Raw genomic sequence first — 27816 nt, 5'->3', positions numbered from 1 at the left:
AGTCCTGGAGACGGGCATGGGAGGAGGAGACCAGGGAACTGGAGAGTAGGAGGTCTTGTGAGGAGCGGAGAGTGCATTTTGGGAGGTAGATGGATATCAGGTCGGTGATGTAGTTTGGGGCAGTGTTATGAACAGCGTTGTACGTCAATGTTAGTATTTTGAATTTTATGCGTTGGGCAATCGGAAGCCAGTGGAGGGATTGGCAGAGGAGGGTGGCGGATATGGAGCGGTTGGTAAGGTGTATGAGTCTGGCCGCAGAATTCGGGATAGACTGAAGCGGGGATAGCCTGTGTTGGGGTAGGCCGGCGAGGAGGGAGTTACAGTAGTCAAGTCGTGATATAATGAGGGAGTGAATGAGTTGCTTTGTAGTTTCTGGAGTTAGGAACGTGCGTATTTTGGAGATGTTCTGGAGGTGGAGTCTGCATGAATTTGTCAGCGATTGTATCTGGGGCTGGAAAGACAGATTGGAGTCTAGAATGACACCTAGTACTCTGGCTTGCGGGGTGGGACTGATGGTGGCGTTGTTGGTCGTGATAGAGAGGTCGGGGGGGGGCGCGGGCTGGGGGGAAAACTAGGAGCTCGGATTTGGCAAGGTTTAATTTGAGGAAGTGGAGTGACATCCAGTCTGATATGTCATTCAGAAGGCTAGTGATTCGGGCAGAGACTGAAGGGGTGAGGCGAGGGGTAGAGAGATAGATTATAGAAATAAAAGGCAGTTTACTAATTAGAAGCAGGATAGGCTTCTTTAAAGAGAAATGTTTTCAGGGATCATCTAAATGTGGATAGATTAGGAGACAGACAGATGGATTGGGGTAGGGAGTTCCATAGGATGGAAGAAGCTTGGGAGAAGTCCTGGAGGTGAGCATGGGAGGAGGAACGAGAGAGCAGAAGGTCTTGGGAGGATCAAACAGAGCGGTTTGATTGATATTTTGAGACCAGTTTGGTGATGTAGCTGAGGACAGAGTTGTGGATGGCTTTCTAAGTTGTTGTTAGTATTTTAAATTTTATTTGTTGGGCGAGTGGAAGCCAGTGGAGGGATTGGCAGAGCGGGGTAGCAGACACTGAACGGTTGGTAAAGTGGATGAGCCTTGCAGCAGCATTCATGATGGACTGGAGGGGGGATAGCCTATGTAACAGTAAGCCAATGAGGAGGGAGTTGCAGTAGTTGAGGCAAGAGAAAACCAGAGAGTGAATTAGGAGCTTTGTGGTATCATCGGTTAAAAAGGGGTGTATTCTGGAGATGTTGTGGAGGTTGGGGCAGCATGATCTGGACAGGGATTGGATGTGTGCCTGAAAGGATAGTTCAGAATCCAGGGTTACCCCTGTCATGTGGGAATGGGTTTATAGTTGTGCTATTGATCCTGACCGAGAAATCAGGGGAAGAGGCACGTGGGGGAGGAAATGTTATAAGCTCAGTTTTGGATAGATTGAGTTTTAGGAAGTGGTGTGACATCCAGTCTGATATGTCTGTTAGTAAATCTGCACATATACACAGTGCAGGATGACTATAGCTTGTATAAGATCATCAAAATGTACGATTAACTGTAGTGCGAGGGACCATGTGATTGGATGGATGGTATACAATGGCACTCACACTACACATATGTGAATGAATTCTGTTCATCTGATAGATTTATTTTGATACAAAAAAATAATGTTGTGGGCAGTAGATGCATCACAAGACACCAACCTCCTCAGCAGGCCCTACTGCCAACCTACTTGTAATCTGATTGGGTCAAGGATTACCTGAATAATTCCTTTAGTAATGACCTTAGTCTCTTGCACCTGTGATGCTACACTTGCAATTAGCCATTTTTGAGAGTGTTCAGTTATATAAGCTATAGTGGGGGCCTTCATACTGGTAGATTTGGGACGTTAGCAGTGTGAGCTGGGTAAGGAAGAGTATACAAATCATTACTGGGGTAAGAAGGATGGATTTTGAATTTTTTTTAATGCTGGCTTTATTGCTTGGTATCCATTCTAAATTAGGATTGTATTTTGTCCTGGATTTCTATGATAGTCCTGTGTTTTAAAACTGCCTTTGGAAAGCTCCCTAGTTTCACCTGTGGTAATAAGTCTGTATTCTATGTGGCTTCTGTGTTATGAATGAAAGATGAGGGCCAGCTGCAGTGGGATATATTTTTGATGGTACCCACAACTGCATACAGTCCAAAAAGTATGGGAATAACTAGCATTTTTCTGCACTGCAAATGTGCAAAAATGTGTGCAAATATATAGCTCATAACATCCCAAAAAACATGCAAGCTTCTGTAGGCCATACATGGGTCGAATTCTGAATTAATTTTTGTTAGAAAATCAGAAATGTTGTAATCCGATGGTGCCACCTTTGATTTTGAAATTCAGCCAACCAAGCCTTTAATTCCAACTCATGTTGCTACAGAAAATAATTTTTGTGGTCAAGAATGTGTGTTTTTTATAGTTCATGCACTACTTTTTGTGATTTGCATAGACATCTGTGTCAGATGTCTTGCAAATCGCACCTGAAATTGGTAGGTCACCCGAATTTGAAATTGTGCTACTTCACTGTAAGTCGCATAATTTCAAAGTCGGGTTTGATGTGACTGGGGTGTTAGGGGTTGATTTACTAAAACTGAAGTGTGAAATCTGGTGAATCTGTACATGGTAGCCAATCAGTGTCTAACTTCAGCTTGTTCAGTTAAGCTTTGACAATAAAACCTGGAAGCTGATTGGTTTCTATGCAGACCTGCACCAGATTTTGCACACTCCAGTTCTAGTAAAGCAACCTCTTTGACTTAACTACCTTCACAAATAAGCCATTCAAGTTCTTTATGAAAGCTTGCATTCTGGCTGATTTCATAAATCTACAGGCACATTACAGTCCCCTTCAGCAAATCTCCAATGCAGTAATTTAAAAAAAAAAAAAGGGTGGGGGGGGGGGGAGATTATGGGACTGTAGCTTGTCCATAATGTCCTCCTTTGCTCAGCATGAGCACTGTATACAATTTAAACAAATTCAAGACCTTTTTGGGCACAGGTATACCTTTTTCATGGAATCCTCTGCATGGGTTTTCAGTCCCCATTAGCATGTCCTGGTAGGACATGAGATTGTGGTGGGGTGTTGTATGTGACTTTTTTTTTTTTTTGTCCCCCCACCTGGTTATTCACTGTGCCAGATAGTGTACCTTAATTTCTCATAGCAGCTGTACTTGGGATGCAGATGTCAAGTTCGATATAGCTGAATGTGAAGTGCTTCAGTCAAAAATGTTAGGGGTTGTGTGTGTGTGTGTGTGTGTTTTTCTTTTTTTTTTAAATACAGAAACTGTAGTCTATTTGTTGAAATGAGATATTGCTCTAGGCATTTACCAAGTCACACCATGGCTATGTATGATGCACATTATGCCATGCACCATCATTTGTTGCCTGAGTCAATATAATTTTTCAGCAGTGACCAGCACTGCACACAGGACCCTCACAACCCTGTCCCTCTCCTCCTGAACTGTCAGAGCCCTGTTCTGGCTGCTCTCGCCTGTCTGGGGACTCTGAGCCCACACTGCCTCTTGCTAGTTCAGTGGAGAAGGGATGGAGGAGCACGACTGGAAGAGTAAGGCCATCAGCTTGCGAATGTCAGAAACTGCCAAGGAGTGCTGGCGTTCCCAAAGATGCAAGCTGCCAGATAAAATTATCTAAGACTATAGTATAGCGGCTTGTGCTGCTTGATTTTGTTTCTGTAGGACAAAGGAAGGTTCTACTAAAAAAGGAAGAATCCACACAAGGAACGCATCACATCTAATTTCGCCCCTTGTGGTGATGTCTTAATTTTTACGTTAAACTTGCGCTTTAATACAGGTTTTGTGCATTTCAGTCCTGTGTACAGTCAAAGGAACATCACTGTGTATGGTCCTTGGCTGATACTGCATCAGAACCATTTGGATATATACAGTGCTCAGCATAAATGAGCACACCCCAACAGATTCAGTAGAAAAACTTTCCTTTCCTTTCAGAATCGCTTTTTTTTTCTCTATGGGATGCTATACTACAAAATACAAGATTTGTTATTTGCGCACACTATTTTTCCTAACAAATTCATTCAAGGCTCAGTTTTGGAAAGATCGAGTTTGAGGAAGCGGAGTGACATCCATGTCGATATGTCACTTAGTAGGTTAGTAATGCGAGACGAGACTGAAGGGGTGAGGTGAGGAGTAGAAAGATGGATATATTTGTGTGTCATCAGCATAGAGATGGGAGTTTATCAAGTGACCAAGGGATGAGGTGTAGATGGAGAAGAGAAGGGGTCCAAGGACAGAACCTTGAGGGACCCCTACAGAAAGAGGGAGTGGAGAGGAGGAGACCGGGTTATAGGTAACACTGAAGGAGCGCTGATAGGAGGAGAACCAGGAGAGAGCAGAGTCTCTGAGACCAAAAGTGGAGTTTTTTTTTTTTTTTTTTGAGGAGGAGGGAATGGTCAATAGTATCATTTCATCTACCTCCCCCCCCCCCTCCCTATTCTAAAACTATTTCCAGATCCAGACTGCTTCTGGGTTGTTTCTGTTCAGGTATAGTGTGTATTGTAAGTAAATGAGCTAAAATATGTCCATGGATTTGCTAGTGTAATCATGGTGTTTATTTGCAGTCTTTAGGAGGATGTCTGGTCGTGGCAAGAAGGTCAAGAAGCCTGCAGCTGGCAAGACCTCCAGGTCAGCTAAGGCAGGTCTCCAGTTCCCAGTAGGCCACATCCACCACTTCCTGAGGAAGGGAAACTAGACAGAGGATTGGCTCTGGAGCTGGGATGTATTTGGCCGCCACTCTGGAATATCTGTGTGCTGAGGTCCTGGAGCTATCGGGAAACGCAGCCAGAGACCACAAGAAATCCCGCATCTTGCCCAGACACATCCAGCTAGCTGTCCGGAATGATGAGGAACTAGCTAAACTGTTTGATGGTGTCACCATTGCAGATGGGGGAGTCTTGCCCAATATCCAAGCTGTCCTCTTGCCAAAGAAAACCATGAAAGGCCCTTTACAAGGAGCCCAAACCTACAGAGTCTCAGGAGATTTAAATGTTAGTCTTCGTAAAATATTTGATTACCGTTTTTTCTATTTTTATTTTTTTTTTTGGTATACTTATTAAAACTTTCTACCAACTCAGTGATTTGCTCTATTAAGTTGTGTAGGTCCATAGTTTGCTATGATACGCTTTGACAGGAGGCAAGAATGAACTACAAAAGCACTGTGGTTGTTCAGTGAGCACTACAAGCTGACAGCTGTAAAGGTAGTTTTACATTCTTGTGTGTGGTGACATCTGGGGGAAGGGGAGAAGATCCCCTGCTAGTTGTCACTCTATGCAGCAGGAACATGTTCCATACAAAATGGGTACATGGGTGTGACATGTTCCCAAAGGTGAACTTGTACTTTAAGGTTTGGCAGGCAGCAATATATATTTCTGGGTCCGCTTTAAACTGTGTGCTTCAAAATCTTAACTTTAGTCTGGAAATCCTGCTGAAGGGAGGAATGGCAATGCATTTCATGGTATGTGAGGGTGCCTAGGCTCTTGTTATATGTAATGTCATAGGTGTGTGAATGGATATACAGAGTGGTATCTATAGCACCGTTGGTGATGTCATGATTCTCATTGGATGGATGTCCTAGCATGAACGTACAAGACCTTCCTCTACAAAAATAGTTACACAGTGCAGAACAAGGCATAAGCTGCAGAAAGAGCAGACAAAATGGTAATCCCCCCACACAATTTATGTATATTTTTATTTGCCATTCTCAAGTGACTATCACTCAGATAGCAGTGTCTAATTCAGTGTTTTTTTGTTTGTTTGTTTTTTTACAGCACCAACATAGGTGCAGTTAAAATGCCCGTTCCAATGGCAACTGTCTAAAACCTTTCCTTCACTTAGAGGATTTTCTTAAACTTCCTGTTGCATCCCCAATTCAGAAAATAACCTGATGGGTTTCAAGTACAGAATTTCTACTCCTATTGAAAAAATACATTTGATACTGCTGGGAGAGTCTGATCCCTGTATCCTTTATTGCATATTGTAGTTCTATCCTCTGACCTAATGACAGTGAAGAATGTGGTGGGGAGATGCAGGGAACCAACATCTGCTGTATGGGTTTGGGGTTTTATTTGTGTGACTGAGTTTGCATTAATCCCTAAAAACAAATGGTGGCTTTAAAAGCTAAGTTCACCTTTTTAGGGTGTAACCTGTAGCCACGCCTGCTGCCCCCTCCCTCTGATAATATGGGGAGAAGTCTCCCCATACAATCTGTCAAATTTAAAAACAGCGGGGCTCTGCCCACACGACCGCGTAATTCATTCTTGGACTTCTGTGAATGAACTGCAAGTCCTGACAGCCTTAGTGGCTGTGGGCTTGTAGTTTTAGATGAACTATAAGTCTTACTAAACTCACAACAGTAAAATCAGTCTGTATATGCAGTAAAGCATGCTTGTTATACTTGCTGTGTAACCTAAGGGGTTGATCCTGTCTTCTCTGATCCTCCGCTTCTTCCAGTGTCCCCCTCTTATCTCCTGATAGAACAGAGGTTTGGGGAAAGCTGCACATGCTCACTATGGTGTGTATTTCTAGAGGTTGTTTTTTTTTTCTTGGGAGTGCATGTGATCAGCACAGGACCTATCGACACTCTTGAGACAGAGGTCCTGCATCCTGCTACAGGAGAATGAAAACTCCTCCTACACCTGTAACCATTGCTCTGCTGGACACTGATGGAAGTAACAAGACTGCTCTGTTGATGAGAAAAGATATTTAGCAGTTTATATTTACTAAAATAAATGCATTTCTGTGTACTGTGTGAGATCAGATATAGTGAATTCAGGGCCTGGGATTTAGTAACACCTGCTAATTTTTTTTTTTTTTTTTTTTGTGTGAAAAAATTTGCTTATTTACACTTTGTAGTTCATTCATTTACAAAACTCAATGAATGAAGGACTTGACTGTGTGGGAGGAGCCTTGCACAGCTGCTCTGTTTTAAAAAACTGACAGCTAGTACAAGGAAGTTCTACCCGTACTGCTGTTATGGGGGGGTTGTTATCAGGCAGCGGTGGGAACATGTTCCCAAAGGTGACCTCATCCTTCAAATATACTGAAGTTACTGCCAAAAACAACCTTTTTGCTTTCAACACTTTCATATAAAGATCTGAATATCTGCTCTGCTGAAAGTAGATTGTTATAAGTGGCAACAATGTGTGTTCAAGGCTCAGGAAACCCTAGAGGTAAATGACGTCAAATTGTTTTGTTCTCATTCCGAGTCCAAAGAAACAAAAGAGTGAAAGGTTGACTTAATAGAACCTTTTTATAGTTATAACTATAGAAACTCTATAACTGGATTTTGTGTGTCACCATAGCAACTTATTTCTGGCCACTTGTGGAAGGTATATTGTGTAAAGTTAATAAAAGGACAAAAGAAACATAAAGCAAGGTAGTTAGGGTGGAATTATTAAAGGCAAATAGATTGTGCTTTGCAAGTGTAGTCACACTAATTTTCCCCAAAACTAAGGCTGGCCATACATTATGCAATTTTCTTGAGAATTTTGCTTTAGACTTACCAAAAACCATAATATGAGGTTAAACATGAACAACACTTTCCAATTGTATCCAATTAGGGAAGCCCTTGCACTACATAGTTGAAGGTAAATCTAAAAGGAAATTGAACAGAAAATTGTATAGTATATGGCTAGCCTTAGTGAATGTGGTAAAGCTTCATTTGGAAAAGAATACCCAGTTACTGTATTTTTTGCTCCATAAGACGCACTCTTTTCAACCCAAAGAATGGGGGGAGAATGTCTATGGGTCTTATGGAGCGGCCAGTCTGGTATTCCCGCTGCCGCCGTGTCAGAATACAGGGCTGGCCACTCGGCTCTTCCCTGCAGCAGAGCTTTACCTGTTCCTTGGTCCAGCACTGTACAGTCTTCTCTCCCAGAGCCGGCATCTTTAGTGTGGGCACCCAGCTGTGACAGCCAGGTACCCACTGCGCATGCGCGAGAAGCGCTGTGCTTTGTGACTGGTCCAGCAGTCTTCTGGGACCTGTCACGTGTCCGAGAAGACAGGGAGGAAGGACAACTCCGTGCAAGCGGGTACCTGCTCCCCCTCCCACCCCAAAGGTCTGCAGTCTCTGGTCATCCCCTGTACTGTGTCCGCAGTCTCTGGTCATCCCCTGTACTGTGACCGCAGTCTCTGGTCATCCCCTGTACTGTGTCCGCAGTCTCTGGTCATCTCCTGTACTGTGTCCGCAGTCTCTGGTCATCTCCTGTACTGTGTCCGCAGTCTCTGGTCATCTCCTGTACTGTGTCCGCAGTCTCTGGTCATCTCCTGTACTGTGTCCGCAGTCTCTGGTCATCTCCTGTACTGTGTCCGCAGTCTCTGGTCATCTCCTGTACTGTGTCCGCAGTCTCTGGTCATCTCCTGTACTGTGTCCGCAGTCTCTGGTCATCTCCTGTACTGTGTCCGCAGTCTCTGGTCATCTCCTGTACTGTGTCCGCAGTCTCTGGTCATCTCCTGTACTGTGTCCGCAGTCTCTGGTCATCTCCTGTACTGTGTCCGCAGTCTCTGGTCATCCCCTGTACTGTGTCCACAGTCCACTGGTTCAGAATATTTTTTTCTTGTTTTCCTCCTCTAAAACCTAGGTGCGTCTTATGGAGTGAAAAATACGGTAGTTACAGGAATACCCAATCACTTACAGGAAAATAAAATAACAGCATTTTTGCTTGCACATGGATGATGGAAATCAGCAGACCGCTACCATATTTACTAAGCTCTGGGTAAAATGAGTGAGACTGCACTTGCAAAGTGCACAGTCTGTTTATCTTTGCTACACATTTCCCTGTGTGTGACTTGACATGCAGCTAAACCCACCTATTCTGCAATAAACCAGATTAAATGTAATCTTGAAGTTTTTATTAATGAAACAGAATGAGTGAAACATCAATGCTGCCTGTAGTGGGTGTAAGTGCAGTCCATGACAAATGCTACATACAATTATGGCTGGTTCCTTTCCCCCAGTTATTAAAGTGTTATTAAACACACAAACATAAAATTGCTCTGTATATGCAGTAAATCATGCTTGATATACTTGTTGTGGAACCTAAGGGGTTAATCTTCTGCATTGTGTAAAAAGGATGTTTGATCCTGTCTTTTCTAATCCTCCCCTTATTCAAAATTTTCCCATTTCATTTCCTGATAGAACACAGCCTTGGGCCACTCTGCACATGCTCAGTTTGGTGTGTACTGCTAGTTATTTCCCCCCCACACCTTGGAAGGGTGCATGTGCTCAGCATTGTCCAGACAGAACGTCAGTGTTATACAATCTCATAGAACAGTCACTTAAAGCAGTATTAAACCCAAGACAAAACCTTTATTAAATTGCAGTTTACCAAATCTTCGATGCGATGGCTTTATTTTTCCCTTTTTTTTTTTTTTTTCTTTTAAGGTTTTCTTTCCTTTTTCACTTGTTGACCCAGCCAGTAAATTTTAAACAGAACCAGCTGTCCTGCAAAAGTGGCAGCTTAGAGTGTTGCAATTAACCACTTACCTCTGGCAGGGGTGCTTACAATGATCAGCTTTTTTTTTCATTCATGTAAAACCTTTATCACAAAAGAATCAAAACTGTTGATCTAACTGCTTGCGTTATTGAAGTTTGGCTTTAATTTGTTAGTGCCTCTAAATCTGCTTGTCCATCTAACACTCACTTCCCCAGAGACTGTCAATGCTGCTGTCCAAGTGTGCACCCCGTGCTACTTCATTCAGAGTTGGGGCACCGGGGGGGGGCGGCACAGTAGGTATGTTATTTGCCAGATGACCAGATGAAAACAAACAGCTTAAAAAAAGAAAAATAATGCAGCCACCACATCTAATGATTGGTAAGCTGCAATATATTACATTTTGATCTTGAGTTTAATACTGCATGGCCATGCAAATATTTTAGTAAATATAAACTGCTAAATACCTTTTTGCATCAGCAGTTAGAGCAGTCTGGTGACTTTTATCAGTGTCCAGCAGACCACTGGTTAAAGCTTGTAGGAGTTCTCTTTCTCCTGTAGGAGGATGGAGGACCCCGGACCTCTGTCTGGAGAGAGCTGATTAGCCCTGTGCGGATCACATTCACTCTCCCAAGACAAAAAAAAAAAACTCTAGCAATGCACACCAAACGAAGCATGTGCAGCTTGCCGCCAAGGCTCTGTTCTATCAGCACATGGATTGGGACTGTGGAAGAAGGGGAGTATCACAATGTGGAGGATTAACCGCTTAGGTTTCACAGTGAGTATAACAACCATACAAAAAATGGCCACTGCTGCAGTCTATAACTGGCCTTCACAACGAGGAGCATATGGAAGGACAACGCATGTCAATAAAAGAGAAAAATTTCCAGGTCAACTTACCAACCAGCTTGCAAACAAACTGAATTAACCTGTCTAACAGTATGTGTTTAAAAACAGGGGTTTAGTTAGCACACATTTGCAAATACATGCATAAGCTGCAGAGCTTCTTCACGGCACCCCAGTATTCTGTGGTTCCTAACTACAAATTTTGAAAGTCCCCATAGTAGAGGCACATGTTTTTAATGGATAGACTGGGGGCAGGTGAACCTGAGGGAGCCCACCCCTCCTTAAAGGTACAGGACTGCACTGGACACCCAGCATATAGCACAATGGCAGCCAATGTGTCAAGTGCGCGTCCTCACCACCAAGTCAATAGTACAAAAAATGGCCACTGCCCCAGTCTATTACAGGCCTTCACATCAAAAAGCACTTGGAAGGGCAACGTACAGTTGCAAGAAAAAGTATGTGAACCCCTTGGGATTACGTGGAGTTTTGCATGAATTGGGAATAAAATGTGCTCTGAACGTCATCTAAGTCACAACAATAGAAGAACACAGTCTGCTGAACATAATACTACACAAACATTAGACGTTGCCATGGTTTAATTGCACATAACATGTAAACATTCACAGTGCAGGGAGAAAAAAGTATGTGAGGCTCTAGCTCAGGGGTGTCCAAACTTTTTTGGAAGAGTGCCAGATTTGATGAAGTGAACATGTGCGAGGGCCGACCATTTTGCCCGACATTCTGATGAACCATTAAAATTAAATGCAAATGAACTATTTTATGCAAAAGTTTATTGAAAACGGCATACTTTTCATTTTGTGACTTGGATGACAAATCTAAACAGGTGTTAAATCACTCTGCCAGCACAGGGAGAAGGAAAGCCCAAATCTCGCGAGATCTCGGAGGTCGCGAGATTTGGGCTTTGTTTCTCCTTGCACTGTCTGATGACGTCAAGCGATCCTGAGCACCAATCCATTATAGCCCAAATTGATACCGTATTTTTCGCTCCATAAGACGCACCTGACCATAAGACGCACCTAGGTTTTAGAGGCGAAAAACAGGGAAAAAAAATTCTGAACCAATGGACTGCAGACATAGTACAGGAGATGACCAGAGACTGCGGACACAGTACAGGAGATGACCAGAGACTAAGTACACAGTACAGGAGATGACCAGAGACTGAGTACACAGTACAGGAGATGACCAGAGACTGAGGACACAGTACAGGGGATGACCAGAGACTGCGGATATAGTACAGGAGATGGCCAGAGACTGCGGATATAGTACAGGAGATGACCAGAGACTGCGGATATAGTACAGGAGATGACCAGAGACTGCGGACACAGTACAGGGGATGGCCAGAGACTGCGGACATAGTACAGGAGATGGCCAGAGACTGCGGACATAGTACAGGAGATGACCAGAGACTGCGGACATAGTACAGGGGATGACCAGAGACTGCGGACACAGTGCAGGGGATGACCAGAGACTGCGGACACAGTGCAGGGGATGACCAGAGACTGCGGACACAGTGCAGGGGATGACCAGAGACTGCGGACACAGTGCAGGGGATGACCAGAGACTGCGGACACAGTGCAGGGGATGACCAGAGACTGAGGACACAGTACAGGAGATGACCAGAGACTGCGGACACAGTATAGGAGATGACCAGAGACTGCGGACACAGTGCAGGAGATGACCAGAGACTGCGGACACAGTGCAGGAGATGACCAGAGACTGCGGACACAGTGCAGGAGATGACCAGAGACTGCGGACACAGTGCAGGGGATGACCAGAGACTGAGGACACAGTACAGGGGATGACCAGAGACTGCGGACACAGTACACGAGATGACCAGAGACTGCGGACACAGTACAGGAGATGACCAGAGACTGCGGACACAGTGCAGGAGATGACCAGAGACTGCGGACACAGTGCAGGGGATGACCAGAGACTGAGGACACAGTACAGGAGATGACCAGAGACTGCGGACACAGTACAGGAGATGACCAGAGACTGCGGACACAGTACAGGAGATGACCAGAGACTGCGGACACAGTACAGGAGATGACCAGAGACTGCGGACACAGTACAGATGACCAGAGACTGCGATGACCATTCACAAAGCGAAGCGCAGTGGGCACCCGGCTGTCACAGAAGCCAGCGCGGGAAGACTGTGCAGCGCTGGAGCGAGGAACAGGTAAGGCCCTGCAGGAGACAACAGCTGAGCGGCCGGCCCGGTATTCTGACATGGTGGCGGCAGAAATACTGGACCGGCCGCTTTATATTCGCTCCATAAGACGCCCGTTCAGACTGACCATGTGCAATCAATGGGGCAATCCCTGCTGATTACATATTGTTCATCTTGATAAGTTCTCTAGGAGCAGTGGCAGCAGCCAATAGGTCCCTGAACACTGGCTGCTGCACTAACATTGGCATACACATTTATATGCATACAGCCGAAAATACATCCAAAATTATGTCCCTTGATTCAGCTTTGTTCTATTTTTTTTATGTTGCTATATGAGGTGTAACAATTTAATTCCTGAAAATGATTTTTTTTTTTTACAGTCCAAACACCTCTTTCTTCAAAAGATCGGATTAAATTTGAAGATGATATCCTTTCTGATCTTCTGTCAAGATTCAAGGCGCCATCTTTCTCATTCCCAAATCCTCTGTTAGTTTGCGCTAGAGAATGTGATAATACCATTGGTGACTCGCCAAATTTTGTTAGGGCTCCTTTACACAAGCTTTGCCCCCTGAAGAGCAGTGGAATGCTTTTCAGAGGGCATTTGGCAGGCAGTGAGGAAGAATTATGTTGCTTTCTCACTGTCTGAAAACCTCCACCACCATACCACAATCTTGAATGGGTTCCGTTCAGTGCGTGGTACTGCCTGCCAAATGCAACAATGGAGATAATTATTTTGGCAATGCAAAGCATTGCAGCAGCAACAGCTTGTGTATACATTGTATGGCTGCCTTTGCGGCTTAGGGGGGAGCATTTGGGGGGCAGCAAAAATAAAGCTCAACTGTGTGTGTAAAGCTCAACCACAAGTGTAACATAAGTCAAAGAAAGCCTTATAAAATTGGTTTGATTGCCATGCCAATAGTTGGAATTTTAAAGCTTGATTTCTGGATGCATGTAAGTGATGTCATGTTAAGGCCCTATTCAAACTTGTGAATGGGGCTGTTAGCGATTACATGTAGATGACCCAGTGGAGGGTTCCTGATGCTTAGCTGCAGACAGCAGCCCTATTGAAAGCAATGGACAGCTGACAACTGCTGCAGCTAATCACAGCTGCTCCCTTAATTAGCTGTGGTAGCTGTCAGCCTCCCATTGCTTTCAACAGGGCTGCCATCCACCAGGAACCCCTGCTGGGTCACCCTCATGTAATCGCTAACACCTCCATTCCCCAGTGTGAATGGGGCATTATGTCTGTACCCCTACCACATACCATATTAAAAATGAACAAACAACTAATACACATAGGTGGTATTGCAGGAGAATTGTTTTGGGTTGTTCTCTGGTGGTAGGTTAGGAGCGAGAAATAAAGTGCTACATTTTAAATAAATATATATTTTTTTACTATTTTGTGCTAGTTTTTTTTTTCTTTTGATAATAAGAAAAAATATTGGGAGATATCAGTTACCATTTATCACAAAATAAAAGCCTACTTTATCCTGAAAAAAAAATACAGTTTAATTCACCTTGATACACTAAGGGATTGTTCACAATGGAATGTGGTGTGGGAAACCTGCGTTCCATGTGTGTTTCCAATCTGCGTTCAAAATGGGTGTGAGATCTGCTAAAGGTGGCAATATAATCCTATTGACACCCCAAAACGCAGTGCACTTGCCTGCACTGGATCTTGCTGCTGTATCATATGATCTGGTGCAGTGCATTTTGAAAAGTTAGTAGTGGTCACAGCAGTCACATGATCAGAAAGCTCCTGATTGCAAGTAGAGATCAGGAGCTTTCAGTTGGCCATCTGTGACCGTGCTGGGAGCGTGCACTCTGCGCACGTCTTTTTACCTTTAGGTACACATATGTGTGACCATTAGGCCCACCCGCCAAGAGGCTGCATATATGTGTGCAACTGGCGCCAAGGAGTTAAGGACCAGGGACATACCGGTACACTGGACTTTGAGTGGTTATGCTGAGATGATGTCTGCAGCTGCAGGCATCATCCCGATGTTGTCTTTTTCAGCTGGTGGTTGGCTTTCTTGTTCTAGTGGCTAATCTAAAGTAATAAAAGCTTTTAAAGCATAGCCTATGGATAATAAAATGTATGTAGTTTGACGCTATTGCAAAGGCTTGAGCAATTTTACCCACTTTCAAGCTTTCAGTGCTGTCACACTTTGACAATTGTACAGTAATGCAGCACTGTACCCATATGACATTTTTATCATTTGTTTCACAGAAATAGAACTTGTAGAACAAATGAAAAAGTCAGAAAATTAAAAAAAAATGTTTTCCTTAGTTTTCATTATAAAATTTTGCAAACAGGTAATTTTTCTCCTTTATTGACGTGTGTTGATGAGGCAGCACTGATGGGCACTGGTGGGCATTGATGAGGAAGCACTGATGAGGCTGCACTGATATGTGACAATGATGGGCACTGAAGGGCACTGACAGACACAGATTGGCAGCACTGATGGGCACTTTTGGGGCCACACTGATAATCAGGGCACTGATAATTAGTGTCCTGATTATCAGTGTAGATGTCTCCTTTTGCACTTGTCGGTTATCGGCAGTACTGTCCTCATGCTGTGACAGTGTGAGCAAAGGACTGCTGATAACCAGCAAGTGTGTTTACATGGTGATCAGCTATGATTAGACACAGCTGATCAAGTGGTAAAAGGCTGCTGTGATTGGCCCTTTACCCTGCTAGAAATGGATGACTGTGCGGTAGCTGTCATTTGGCTATAGTGCAGTCAACAAGTGGTTAAAGAGTGGCATTTTTGGTATCTATTTATTCAGCATAACTTCATCTTTTATACTGTACTATGCCTTTTTACCAATTAGGTATTATATTGTGTTTTTGTGCATTAAAATTAAAAGTGTTTTTCCAAATAAAAAAAGTTGTGTTTAAAAAAACGCAAATACAGTAACATAAAAAATTGCAACACCCATCATTTTATTCTCTAAGACCCCTGCTTTAGAAAAATATATCATGTTTGGAGGGTCTAGTTTTACAAGCAAGAAGCGTCAGAAAAGGCTTGGTCTGCAAGTCGTTAAAGCCACACGGTGTCCACTATAGACCTCACTGCTGCTTCATTAACAGACCCCCCAAACACATAAACCCATCAACTTTTTTTTTCTCCCCAAATTCAGCAACAATATAAATACGTTTTTTATGTTCTTGTCAAGTCAATAAAGTTATTAGGAAAAAAAAAGTGTCCTATCAGAGGCCGGAGTCCAATCAACATAGGATGTGGGCGTGGTGTCCGAGTCAGACCGAGGCTTGGTTTTCTAGCGCCTCCCACACATGTGGCTCCGGATTTGAACTGGAAGAGTAGGCAGTTCGGATAGTTTGTGGATCTGTAGTGCGGGCGGAGAGGCTGAGGAACCGCTATGGCCGATGACTTGGGAGACGAGTGGTGGGAGGAGCCCGCGGCTGACACGCCCAGTGGAGGTAAGGGAGCAATGACATGTCAGATGTGCCTAGGATAGAAGGATCCGGGCTGGATGGCACATGAGTGTCCATAGAGAGGAGTGCAGGGCATGCTGGGATCTGTGCTCCCACCAAAGGAGGTTGGCTCAGCACGTGTCAGGTCACTTTGGGGCAGACTCAGTGTGATGCTATATCTGTATGTGTCCAATGAGATCCCTGCTGATTTCTGATTGGTGCGTTCTCTGTTGGAATTTAAGTATCTGTGGATACACTCAAATCACCTGAAGTCATTGTGAGACAGCAAATCTGTACATGGGGCTGCCATTACTATCTTCATGCTGCTCCCCCGGCTGTCATCCTGATCCAATATCTTCACAAACCAGGACAAGCTTGGCGCTCAGTTGTGACTTTCCTTACTGCATGCTTCTTCTTAATCCGTGAAATGAAAATATGGGTTGTCAGACTCCGGGCCGGGACAGGTGGTGGGCTGGAGGGGCGGCTGCCCTGGGCGCAGTGGTATCATGTGAGGTGGGAGGGGACACTGCATGAAGTTCCTACCTACACACTGACAGGAGTAGTGATGGCAGCTTCACTACTCCTGTCTGCTTAGCACTGGAGGAGACGAGCCAGGTTTGGAGAGGAGGAGGGACAGGTTGTACTCTCTCTCCCCTCCAGCTCCTCCTCCTGCCACTGCAGCTTTTCTGGATTGGGACTTCCGGATTGCCACTGTGCAGTGTTTGCCTTCCCACCCCATCTCCATCCAGAAAAAGAATGGGTAGGGGTGGGTAAGCAAACACTGCACAGTGGCAATCTGACAGCCAATGGCATCTCTAACGTGGGGCCCCAATGCTGCAATCCTATAGCCCCCCCCTTTAGTGTGTGTTTTTTTTTTTTTGGGGTGGGAAGGAGGAGATTTTTGCTGACACATAATGCTCATTCCTTTTTTTTTTTTTTGGGATGGGGCGCCGTTTAGCATCTTCGTCCCTGGCACTAGATGACCTTGTCCTGACACTGGTCAGACTGATGGCTGTTTCAGGAGCTGTACGATGGCAGCCTTCAGATTTCTCAGCGTACCAGATTACTTAACAGAAAATCGTTGTGTTGTACAATCAGAGTGGAGGAATATGTTTGTGACGCTAAACCTTCCAATGCTCCCCTCTCCAGCAATGTGGCATCCATGGGCTCCCTCTCTGGCGCTGACATCTTCGCAACGGGTTTGAGGTCTCCGGCCACATTGATTGGCCAGACCAGGATGATGTAACCACTGCACATGAGAGTTCATTCATCCCGGCACTGGTATACTGAGAATACAAGGTGTTTAGTGAATAGATAAGGGGTGAGGAGGAGCAGGGAAACAACAAGAGAGTACTGTGTGTAGTACCCGGGATGAATAATATAGGATCTGTACAGTAATCAGTGGTGATCCTGACATAGGAGAGCATTAGCATTAATTCAAACATTGAAAATAAGTGGTTGGGATGATTTTTTTTGTTTTTACTGCTTCTTAACCACCTATCAACGCCACTCAAAACTGATAGGGAGTGAATGGAGTACAAACTGCAGCGTTAGTGTTGGCTTGCAAAGTGACAAGGAAAAAAACTAAAAAAAAAAAAATAACCCAGCTGGCTGCAAAGTACAACAGGCATCGACCCTTTGCAACCACCTCTAATCACTTCTATTTAAATGCGCTGGTGGTTGGCTCTCTTGTAAAAGCAATCGGAGCGGCTAACTAGCTGCTCAATTGGTTTTACAAGCAGCAAGAGGGGACGCTAAAGCCAAGCCCTCCCGCAGCCTTCAGCGGCTCTCTTGGGCAATCCTGTCCCACTGGGAGTCCCGATCGATGAGCAAACTCAAGCGTTGGTCCTGCATGCACGCAAACAGCGATCGTCCCACACATCACCGCGAACATCAGATCATGGGCAGTAATTATAGCACCAGACCTCCTCTGTAAATCTAGAGTAGTAACCTGTAACGGCTATTAAAGTGTCACCTATGGTTAGTAAACTTTACATTGTTGCTTTGTTTTGCAGTGTGACATGTTTGGCCTAGCGTAACATTGTCTTTTATAGTTTACAAAAAATGGGTTATGTATTGTTTTGTGTTTTTTTTGCATTCAAATTTACCATTTTTTTTTCAAAAAAATTGTGTTTGAAAGACCGCTGCACAAAGACTGTGTAACATAAACAATTAGCAAAACCTGCCAATTTATTCTCTAGTACACAGAACATGGAAATGCAATTATTTTAGTAAAAATAAACTGCTAAATACCTTTTCAGTAGTTAGAGCAGTCTTGTGACTTCTATCAGTGTCCAGCAGAGCACATGTTAAAGCTTGTAGGAGGAGTTTTTCTTCTCTGACTGTCCTATGAGCGTGCATAACCCCTGACCCTCTGTCTGGACAGCGCTGATTCGCCCTGTGCTGATCACATCCACTCTCCCAAGGAAAAAAAAAAAACTCCAGCAATACACACCAAACTGAGCATGTGCAGCTTGCCCCCAAGGCTCTGTTCTATCAGCAGATGGATTGGGGAAAGTGGAAGAGGTGGAGGATCAGAGAAGACAGGATCAAACCTGTCCTTTTTATACAATGCAAAGGATTAACCCCTTAGGTTCCACAGTGAATATAACAAACATGCTTATCTACATATACAGATTGATTTCACTGTTGTGGGTTTAGTAACACTTTAATCACATACAGCAAAAAATAATGACATTTACCTGTATTGATTAATTAGCAGCATTTTAAGCCCAAACACCACTATATTAGGAGGTACCAGAGCGTTGGGCGCTAGGCACATTCCATCCATTCCAAAAAGTCTTCTGATACCCATCATATTTGTATTCATTCAAATGGTAATCCCATGCTGGACTATAATATACGGGGGAGCAGAATGTAACCTGCAGTTATTCCAAGATATTACTACACGTAGAAAACTGTCTCTGAGGGAGTGACCGCTACATAATCTTTGATAGGCAACTCCTCAGACCTCTTGATTGGTCTCTGTCAATGCCTTTTTCAGGGACCAGAAAAGAGGGACTGCGTCAGCAGTCTGGTGCTCCTCCTTTACCACCAAAGAACATCAGCCAAGATTTAGAGCCTCTGATCCATCTTATGACCATTGACTGGACTTTGCTGAACTCACAGAACCAGAACTAAAGGCAAAACTTTTTTTTTTCTTTAGTTTTGGAAGAAGTGGAGATGGATTAAACCCCCTGTCAGGTTTTTATTGCTGTCTGTGCCCCATGTTAGGGAAATTCACCCTCTCTATATGTTCTGTTTACCATTATCACCGAAAGTGAAAGTAAAAGAAAATCCCAAATTTTGGGTTGTCCCCAGAAAAGTAATAGAGGGGAAATCCTCTAATGGGGCACTAGTTCTGTTGACAACCAGGGATTCCCTCATTTTTGAAGGATTTCTACTTGCTTCATGTTTTGGGGATATGATGTGAAGGTAAATCTCCGCAATGGGACACAGATGGCAACAAATATACTGACAGGGGTTATAACCCTCCCTTACTCTATCCAAATGGGGAAAAAAAAGTTTTGCCTATAGTTCTACTTTAAGTATTTTCACTCTTCAACCCTTTTTGTTTTTGTATTGCATTACTGTCTTTTTCCTTTGCAATGCCCCTTTTTCTGTAAATATTTGGTTTGCATCATTTTACCTTCTCTATTATTAAACAATGTTTTTAAAATGCACTAAGCCAGAATTTAAAGTGGAAGTAAACCTTGTTTTTTTATGTTTTTACCTATAGGTAAGCTTTTAAAAAGTGCTTGCTGTATGCAGTACACATGGCTGCAGCATGCTGGTGCGGGGTTTAAGGGGATAAAACAGTCAAATGCCCTTTGAAAAGTGATTAGATGTGTAACCTTCGCAGCAGAAATGCATACTGCCTACCTGTGTTGCAGTTTTGCAGTGCTGCCAGCTGGTGGCAGCAAATGACTATTTCAAGTAATAGAAGGGCATGTTCCATTCAGATATTATTATGGTTGCTGGGAACCAGAATGTCGTTTATGTGTTTAAAATGTAATTCATATTGTTGTCTTCCTTAGGTACCACCAAATCCTACATTCTCAGATGTTTTTAACTATTTCAAAACAATTACCTGGTGCTCCTTCTTGTATCTTTGTATCTCCAGTGTTTCCTGTTTTATACTAATAACCCTAATCATGGGCTGCAGGTACCATGGTAGTGTCAACTTGCACCAGGACTACAGTATTGTCACCACAGTAATACCATGGTAGTGTCAACTTGCACCAGGACTACAGTATTGTCACCACAGTAATACCAGTGTGCACTCACTAAAAACAATCCTGCAACTTCCATTCCTATTGAGGGCAGAAACAAGCAAGAATTTCTACTACTGATTACTTAAGCAGAACTTCACCCGAAAAGGTCCCCACCTTCTCTCTCCTTTCTATAAACATATTTTTTGGGAGTGGGTACCTAGTTTTGACAGGTACCATTTCCCACTTCCTCCATTTGGCATTTAGAGGGCAATCAAACCATGGCTCAGCCACTTGTTTTTACCAACCCCAGCCACCCCTGTAAACGGCTTTACAGCAACTTTGCCAAGAAGAATTGGTCAACTTTGCATGATCCAAATGTGCAAAGCTGGTTGAGATTTACCCCCAAAGACATGCAGCTGTAGTTGCAAGCAAGGGTGGTTTGACAAATGGCTTTTTTGATCTTTTTTTTTGTTTGTTTTGTTTCTTTAATTTGTAAAATAAAACTATTTTTCATCCAAAGTATTAAAGGCCCACACCGGGCAGTTGAATAATTATTGCAATTGTGCCTACGTACATGACTGCCTGTATCCCTGGCTGTCTGCTCACAGCTCTTCTTTCTGCAAGCTGTGGCTTGCTTCACAGCTATTAGGCAAAGAGAGATTATCTCTCCACTCAGCAGTGGCTTAAAGTGTTACTAAACCCCAGACCCTGCATTCACTATATCTGGTCTCCCACAGTACACAGAAGTGCAATTATTTTAGTAAATATAAACTGCTAAATACCTTTTCTCATCAGCAGTTAGAGCAGTCTTCTGATTTCTATCAGTGTCCAGCAGAGCACTGGTTAAAGCTTGTTGGAGGAGTTTTCATGTTGCTCTAGGAGGATGCAGAACCCCTGACCCTCTGTCTAGACCAGGGGTGGGCAAACTTTTTGACTTGAGGGCCGCAATGGGTTCATATATTGGACCCGGGGGCCGGACCAAGAGTAGATGAATGATGTGTATGTGTCATCCATAGTAAGTATAGTAATATTCCCCCATAGTAAGCATAGTAAATAATCCCCCATATAGTAATTCATCCCCCATATAGTAATTCATCCCCCATATAGTAATTCATCCCCCCCATAGTAATTCATCCCCCCTATAGTAATTCATTCCCCCTATAGTAATTCATTCCCCATATTAAGTCCCCAAGTCCCCCCTGTGTCAATTCACTTACCTTTGCTCCGCGCGTTCCTCTCGCTGTGTTCCCGCGCCGTTCCGGTGTAGCATGAAAATCTGTCTCCTATGAGGATCTGTCCCCCTCGACGTATCTGCGCATGTGCCAGTTTCAGGCATTAGCAGCCGATCGGCGATCTCCGGCACATGCGCAGATACGTCGAGGGGGACAGATCCTCATAGGAGACAGATTTTCATGCTACACCGGTCTTCAGGGCGGACTGTGAGAGGAGCCTTGCGGGAGCCTAGCTCCGTGGGCCGGATTAAAAGGTCCGCTGGGCCGTATACGGCCCGCGGGCCGTAGTTTGCCCATTGCTGGTCTAGACAGTGCTGATTGGCCCTGTGCTGATCACATGCACTCTTCTAAGAAAAAAAAATACCTCTAGCAATACAAACCAAACTGAGCATGTGCAGAGTTACTCCACATGATATGTCTTATCAGGAGATAAGAGGGGGACACTGGAAGAAGGGGAGGATTGGAGAATTCAGGATCAAACAGCTTTTTTACCCAGTGTGGGGGATTAACCCCTTGGGTTACACAGTGAGTATATCAAGCTTGCGTTACTGCATATACAGACTTGTTGAGGGTTTAGTAACACTTTAAAGGTAATAGGACACAGCACAGTCCTTCCTCTCCTTAGCTAGCATCCAGGTTGTTGGCCAACTGGAGGCAGCCTCCTAATTTTATACAGTGTTTTCTCCTAGATGCGCTCCACCTTCCCCCAACTCCCTTGTCTGTCGCCAAGAACCGCAATGTGATTGGCTTATGGTGCAGGAGACGCCTTATTTAAACTTTATCATCTCTATTTGTGATGGTGTTTTCCTACTGAACAAGTGCGCCTGTTTCTTTGCCTGTTTGTTTCTGTTTCCTTTGCTATGTTTTCGAATACCTCTACTGTCTGCTGCCTACCCTGACCATTTCTCTGTTACTGGATACCTCTACTGCCTGCCCTGCTCTTTGCTCCTTTATTGGATACCTCTGCTGCCTGCCTTGCTCTTTGCTCCTTTATTGGATACATCTGCTGCCTGCCCTCCCTGTTCTTTGCTCCTTTATTGGATACCTTTACTGCCTACCCCGCCCTTTGCTCCGTTATCGGATACCTCTACTGCCTGCCCTTTTCTCCTTTATCGGATACCTCTACTGCCTGCTCTGCTCTGCCCTTTTCTGCATTATCTGATACCTCTACTGCCTGCTCTGCTCTGCCCTTTTCTCCATTATCAGATATCTGTAGTGCCCTCCCTGCCCTTTGCTCCATTATCGGATACCTCTTCTGCCTGCCCTGCCCTTTGCTCCATTATTGGATACCGCTTCTGCTCGCCCTGCTCTTTGCCCTGTTATCGGATACTTCTTCTGCTCGCCCTGCTCTTTGCTCCATTATTGGATACCTCTACTGCCTGCCCTGCTCTTTGCCCTGTTATTGGATACCTCTACTGCCCGTGCTGCCCTTTGCTGCGATTTTGGATACCTCTTCTGCCTGCTCTGCTCTTTGCTCCATTATCGGATACCTCTACTGCTCGCCCTGACCTTTGCTCCATTATTGGATACCTCTTCTCCTGCTCGCCCTGCTCTTTGCTCCATTATTGGATACCTCTTCTGCCCACCCTGCCCTTTGCTTTATTATCGGATACCTCTACTGCCCGCTCTGCTCTTTGCTCCATTATTGGATACCTCTTCTGCCCACCCTGCCCTTTGCTCCATTATCGGATACCTCTACTGCCCGCTCTGCTCTTTGCTCCATTATTGGATACCTCTTCTGCCCACCCTGCCCTTTGCTCTGTTATCGAATACCTCTACTGCCGTCCTGCCCTTTGCTATGTTCACAGATTATGCCATGCCAGCTCTCAGTTCATACTTCTCCAGTGTGGCTTCCATCTTGTTTCTTCGCTGTAAAGTACATCTTTTTTTCTTCTATCTTGGGTCCGCTAGCAACAGTCTACAGCCGGAGTATAGAGTTTTGTGAGTTAAGCCCCTGGGGACAACCTAATAGTGGTAGGCTTACTACCCTTAAGGGAAGGGGGTCTGCTAAAGGTGAAGCTACACTCAATCACTATTTCCTTTGGTGTTTCTGTGTTTGGATTTTACAATAAGTCTGTGGATGTGACATGGAATCACTGCAACTATCTGCCATCTTTTTCAGTCTGGAGCATCAGAGAAAAGGGAAAAAAAGCAGTCACATGATCTTTACTTCATAACTAGAAAAGAGGTATCCAAATCTTTTTTGTAAGAGGTCCTAGCATCAGATACTGTATATTACATTTCAGTAAGTAATGTGTAAGTGTAAAACTCAGAAGTATTTAATTGCAGTGAGTGAGATTCCCTCTGGCCGTATCTTCATCTGCTTCTCTCTTCAGAAGGATGGCACCATCTTTGTTCAGTCATCATCTAGACTCCAGTATCTACATCCTTCACTGAGATGCCAGCTTAGAAGTGAGACAAACCTATAAATCCTGGTGCCTGTGTAGTTCCTGGCTGTGTCACTGGGGGAGAAGAGACTGAGGAAGAGACTGCCTGCAGCAGACTGATGACATAATCCCAGCCTAGGCACAGTCACTAGACTGCAGCTGTATATTGTGACATGCCAAGAATTTATGCAGACTGGTCCATTTTAAATATCTGCAGCAGCATACAGTGATGCTGATCTATGTTAGCCAGGAGATCTACAGTTTAGTTGCATAAAGAAAAACCCCCGATATCATTTAAATTAAATGAAAACTGTTTATTCTTTAAAAATGACATGAATACAAAGCGCATACACACAACGAATCCTCCTATCTAAAAATGTAATGTACAGAGAGAATATAAAGAACCGTGGAGCTGTCAGTCATGGTGGAAGTACAGTGCAGGTCAGAGTCTGGGTGGGGAACCGCAGTGTGTTTTGTCTTCAGCCCCTCATTTACAATGATCACCTCTTAGCTGCACCTTGGGGATTAGAAATGGTTCTGGATAAATGTGATTTCTCTCTGCTTACTTCCCGCTCTCCATTCACTGCATTTCCCATAGGTTTCTTAATGGGTAGTTTGGACACTGTCCCGGGTTTTGGTTTAGGAATCCGAGTAGGCGCAATGCCACACGGCATGTCTTCTGAAGCCTGAAAAACAGCAGAAAAAAGATTTTATGTTTTAATGTTCTTAAAGGCCAAACCCACCCAAAACTGACATTTGAGTTATGAGTTATCCTCTATAGAATCCCCAATTTCACCCAGATGTACAAAGCTAAATAATGGTATCCTGCTGTCCCAGAGGGTTCTCAGGAATGTAGCCAAAGGTTGGGAAATCTGCTGGAAAACCTTAATTGTGGAGGAATGCGTGGGATGCAAATTACGGGTCAACTTTTATCACTTGTATTACTGAGAGAGATATACCTTCTATTTAAAGTGGTTGTAAACCCTCACTTATACCCAGTGAACTGACTGGCCTCAGGTGATACACAGCGATGAAACAAAATCTGCTACATATGTTATAATTGTTTATCTGCAATCTTCTCTTCTGTACATGCATTCAGAGTACAGAATTTATACAGCTGAGCGGAAAGCTGACATTACACACTGCAGAGCTTAATGACGAGAGCTCTGAGAGCTGATTGGAGGGAAGGGACACACCCCCTTCACTCAGCTCACAGGAACAGAGCTGAGGCTGTCAATCACAGGCTGTGCGCTGGAGGTCCCTCCCATGTCATACTTTTTTTTTCTCTTGGTGTTTAGGAAAACTTGTCAGAAGTGATGCATGCTGATAGCAGAGGAACAAGGTAGAATACAGAAATGACAAATGCTCTGGATTGAGACAAGTACACACTATAGAAGGATATGCTTTATTCATATTTCATTTCTGAGAATTACAACCACTTTAAAGTGCAAGTCCAGTCCAAACTTTTCACTTTGTTTTCATGTAATGGGGATGAATTGGAACTCTCGTTGAGTTTTTACTGCTTTCCAGGGTACCAGTAAAGACATTTCATTACTTTCCTGGTGTCAATAGTTTAGGCACATAAGGTTGTACAATATAAATTGCTGACTTATTTCTACACCTGGGGGATGCAGCTGCAGTATATAGCCATTCCAATTAATGAGTGGCTGAACGCTTGCTTTACAAAAGGTATATGCCCTACTTGCATAAACTCGCTCACAAACCTCATCTAAGGATTGCTGTAGCTGGGTCTCCTGAGTGCCGAAATACATCCAAGTGTACCCGGGTGCATGGGGAATAGAAATCAACTTTTAGGGGAATAGTTAAAAAAAAAAAAAACTTATAAAGTCACCCCTTACAGTCATTCATTAAAAGAGAAACTGGAAAACGAAACCATACTGGGAACCGAGGTTCCCGTGTGGGCTGCGTTTTCGGAAGAAGTGCAGGGACTTCTTCCCTGCGTGGCACAGGAGTCCATTCAAATGAATTGGCTCTTGTGCTTGTGCAAAACGTGGCCCGCACGGCCGCATATATATTAACCGAGACTAAATACCTGTAATTAATAAAAAGACAGGTAGGTAATTCATGCAGTCCCCACTCCAATCCTACACAGCTCTCCAAACATGTATATATACTATTCGTATGTAAAAATAGTGTGTGTGTATATTTTATTTATATATATATTTATTTATTTCTTGGGTTTCCTACTATGAGGGTCTGTTCATAGCTATGCACTCCTTTAAGAGCTCTTGCACATGGGTTGCCTGAGCCCATTCAGTGTACTACTCAGTGTATTTCCTCTGCCTAGATAGCCCAGATGCAGTGCATAGCCTGTCAATAACATGAATTGTGGTGCACTGATGTACTCGTGTATATGGTGGTGCGGCTGTAAACACAAGTATAGTATATGAGCTTTTGCAAAAAATAAAAATTTTCTATTTTTTGCAAACGGTTTTGCTCTGTACTCATGGAAGCATTAGGTGTTGCATACGACCGCCTGTACAAATCAATGTCAAGATGCGGCTGTAGGCTGGTAAAAGCAGATCCAAGCATATGCATGAGTTCAAGTACAGCACGTGTGTATATACTCAAAACGTTTTATACCAGCGTAGTGGGTGTACAGCCACATTCTGTCATTGATTTGTACAGGTCATTGTGTGCCATACCATTGAGTCTTGGGCACAGAATTACAATCTTTTTTTTTTTTTTTTTACGCTGTACTGCCCAGCTCTAGCTCTGCGTCTGTGTGCATGAATCTGTAGGCCTTCTGCACACAGGACGTTTGAATGTCTCCTCTGAATGCCTTTTTATCCCAGCAGGAAGAAGCAGCTTAAAAAACATGTCAAAGGCTAGGTTCACACCTATGCAGGTTGCGTTTTTTCTTTTTTTTTTTAATTTTCTTGTTGCTAGGCAGATTCCAAACGCAGCAAAAACGCAATACACGCTTTTTTTGCAGCATTTCCATTGAAGTATATAGCACCAAAAATGCAACTTTTTGCATTGAAAAAAAGTCCCTGACCCTTTCCAAAAAACGCACCCGGTGAAAACACTGAGATGTGTACATGTCCCATAGGAAATTATGTTAAATGAACTGTACTGCGTTTCTGGAAAACACTACAGAAAACGCTGAGGTATGAACCTTAGATAAATCAGTGTATTGCACATGTGTTTAGACGTGTCAGGTGTTTGAGCAATTATGGATTCTATTGTCCACAGTAATTTATTTTGGCCATTGGAATGAATGAGCGCCCAATGTAGCCTCCCTGGTGGTATTCCCGAGTATAGCTCGGGGTAAAGTTTCAGTACCACAAGCGGTAACCCCGAGCTACACTGGGGCTTACCATGCGGTGCTGCTCTGGGATCTGGCCTTCTCTTACCTTGTCCTGCGCTCCCGCGATGTCCCTCCTGCAGTGTCCCCTGTAATGTCCTCCGGCGGATGCCGACATCTGTCTTCTGGGTTCCGTCCCCTGCGAGCATTGGGACGTACGGGGGCGGAACGATGGGAAATTTGAAAAGGACAAAAAGTGACATTTACAAAATTCACTAAAATAACATAGTAAAACATTACTGTATCAAAGCATTTCACATACATTTTGTCCCGAGTGCTTTGTCCAGCGCCCTGCCTACATTTTTACTGTTCTTTCTGCCTGGAAACTGAGAAATGTCCATGGCGTCCAAAAAGTGTCCCTTTAGGTCAAAAGCGGTTTTAGACCAGCTAGAGAACAGCGATAGTAAATCAGAACCACTTGCAGAATTGAGTGATAATGATTCGTGGGGAAATTCATCATTAGACACTGAAAACGATTTTGCGACTTTGCTCAGTGATGTGCGAACTTGGCGCTATATTTCAAATTTCAGTGTTTTTGGTTTGATTATATTATTAAATTTATTATTATATTATTTTTTATGATTATTTAATAAATTATAATTTATGATGTCGTGTTTCAAATTTTAACATACCCGGGATGTTTACTAGACTCTTGTTCGGACAGATTTCAGTGAGTTATTCCTAAAAATTACAGGCTT

The 27816-nt window shown here is 43.8% G+C and overlaps 2 protein-coding genes and 1 pseudogene across 3 annotated transcripts in view; 2 read left to right on the top strand and 1 right to left on the bottom strand.

Moving 5' to 3' along the window:
* Nucleotides 1–4623: 4623 nt before the first annotated feature.
* On the top strand, nucleotides 4624–5036 carry LOC149457917 (histone H2A, embryonic-like; annotated as a pseudogene).
* A 10756-nt stretch (nucleotides 5037–15792) lies between these two features.
* Nucleotides 15793–27816, top strand: part of CMSS1 (cms1 ribosomal small subunit homolog) — a 487925-nt gene continuing 475901 nt past the window's right edge. Inside the window, exon 1 of one of the 2 annotated variants that reach the window (XM_089682959.1) lies at nucleotides 15793–15963. In XM_089682959.1, the coding sequence (XP_089539085.1) occupies nucleotides 15903–15963 (61 nt within the window). In that variant the 5' untranslated portion in view covers nucleotides 15793–15902. The remainder of the gene's footprint in view (nucleotides 15964–27816) is intronic. The other variant, XM_089682960.1, reaches the window with a different exon arrangement.
* FILIP1L (filamin A interacting protein 1 like) overlaps nucleotides 24084–27816 on the bottom strand; it is a 414625-nt gene continuing 410892 nt past the window's right edge. Inside the window, exon 6 of the mRNA XM_089682958.1 lies at nucleotides 24084–24476. Within this exon, the coding sequence (XP_089539084.1) occupies nucleotides 24291–24476 (186 nt within the window). The 3' untranslated portion in view covers nucleotides 24084–24290. The remainder of the gene's footprint in view (nucleotides 24477–27816) is intronic.

This window comes from Staurois parvus, unplaced genomic scaffold (assembly GCF_062004578.1).
Source record: "Staurois parvus isolate SC_StPar_1 unplaced genomic scaffold, SC_StPar_1.0 ptg000299l, whole genome shotgun sequence".
Taxonomy (NCBI): Eukaryota; Metazoa; Chordata; class Amphibia; order Anura; family Ranidae; genus Staurois; species Staurois parvus.
Note: the sequence above shows the minus strand (reverse complement) of the source record. Positions and strands in the feature narration are given on the sequence as shown.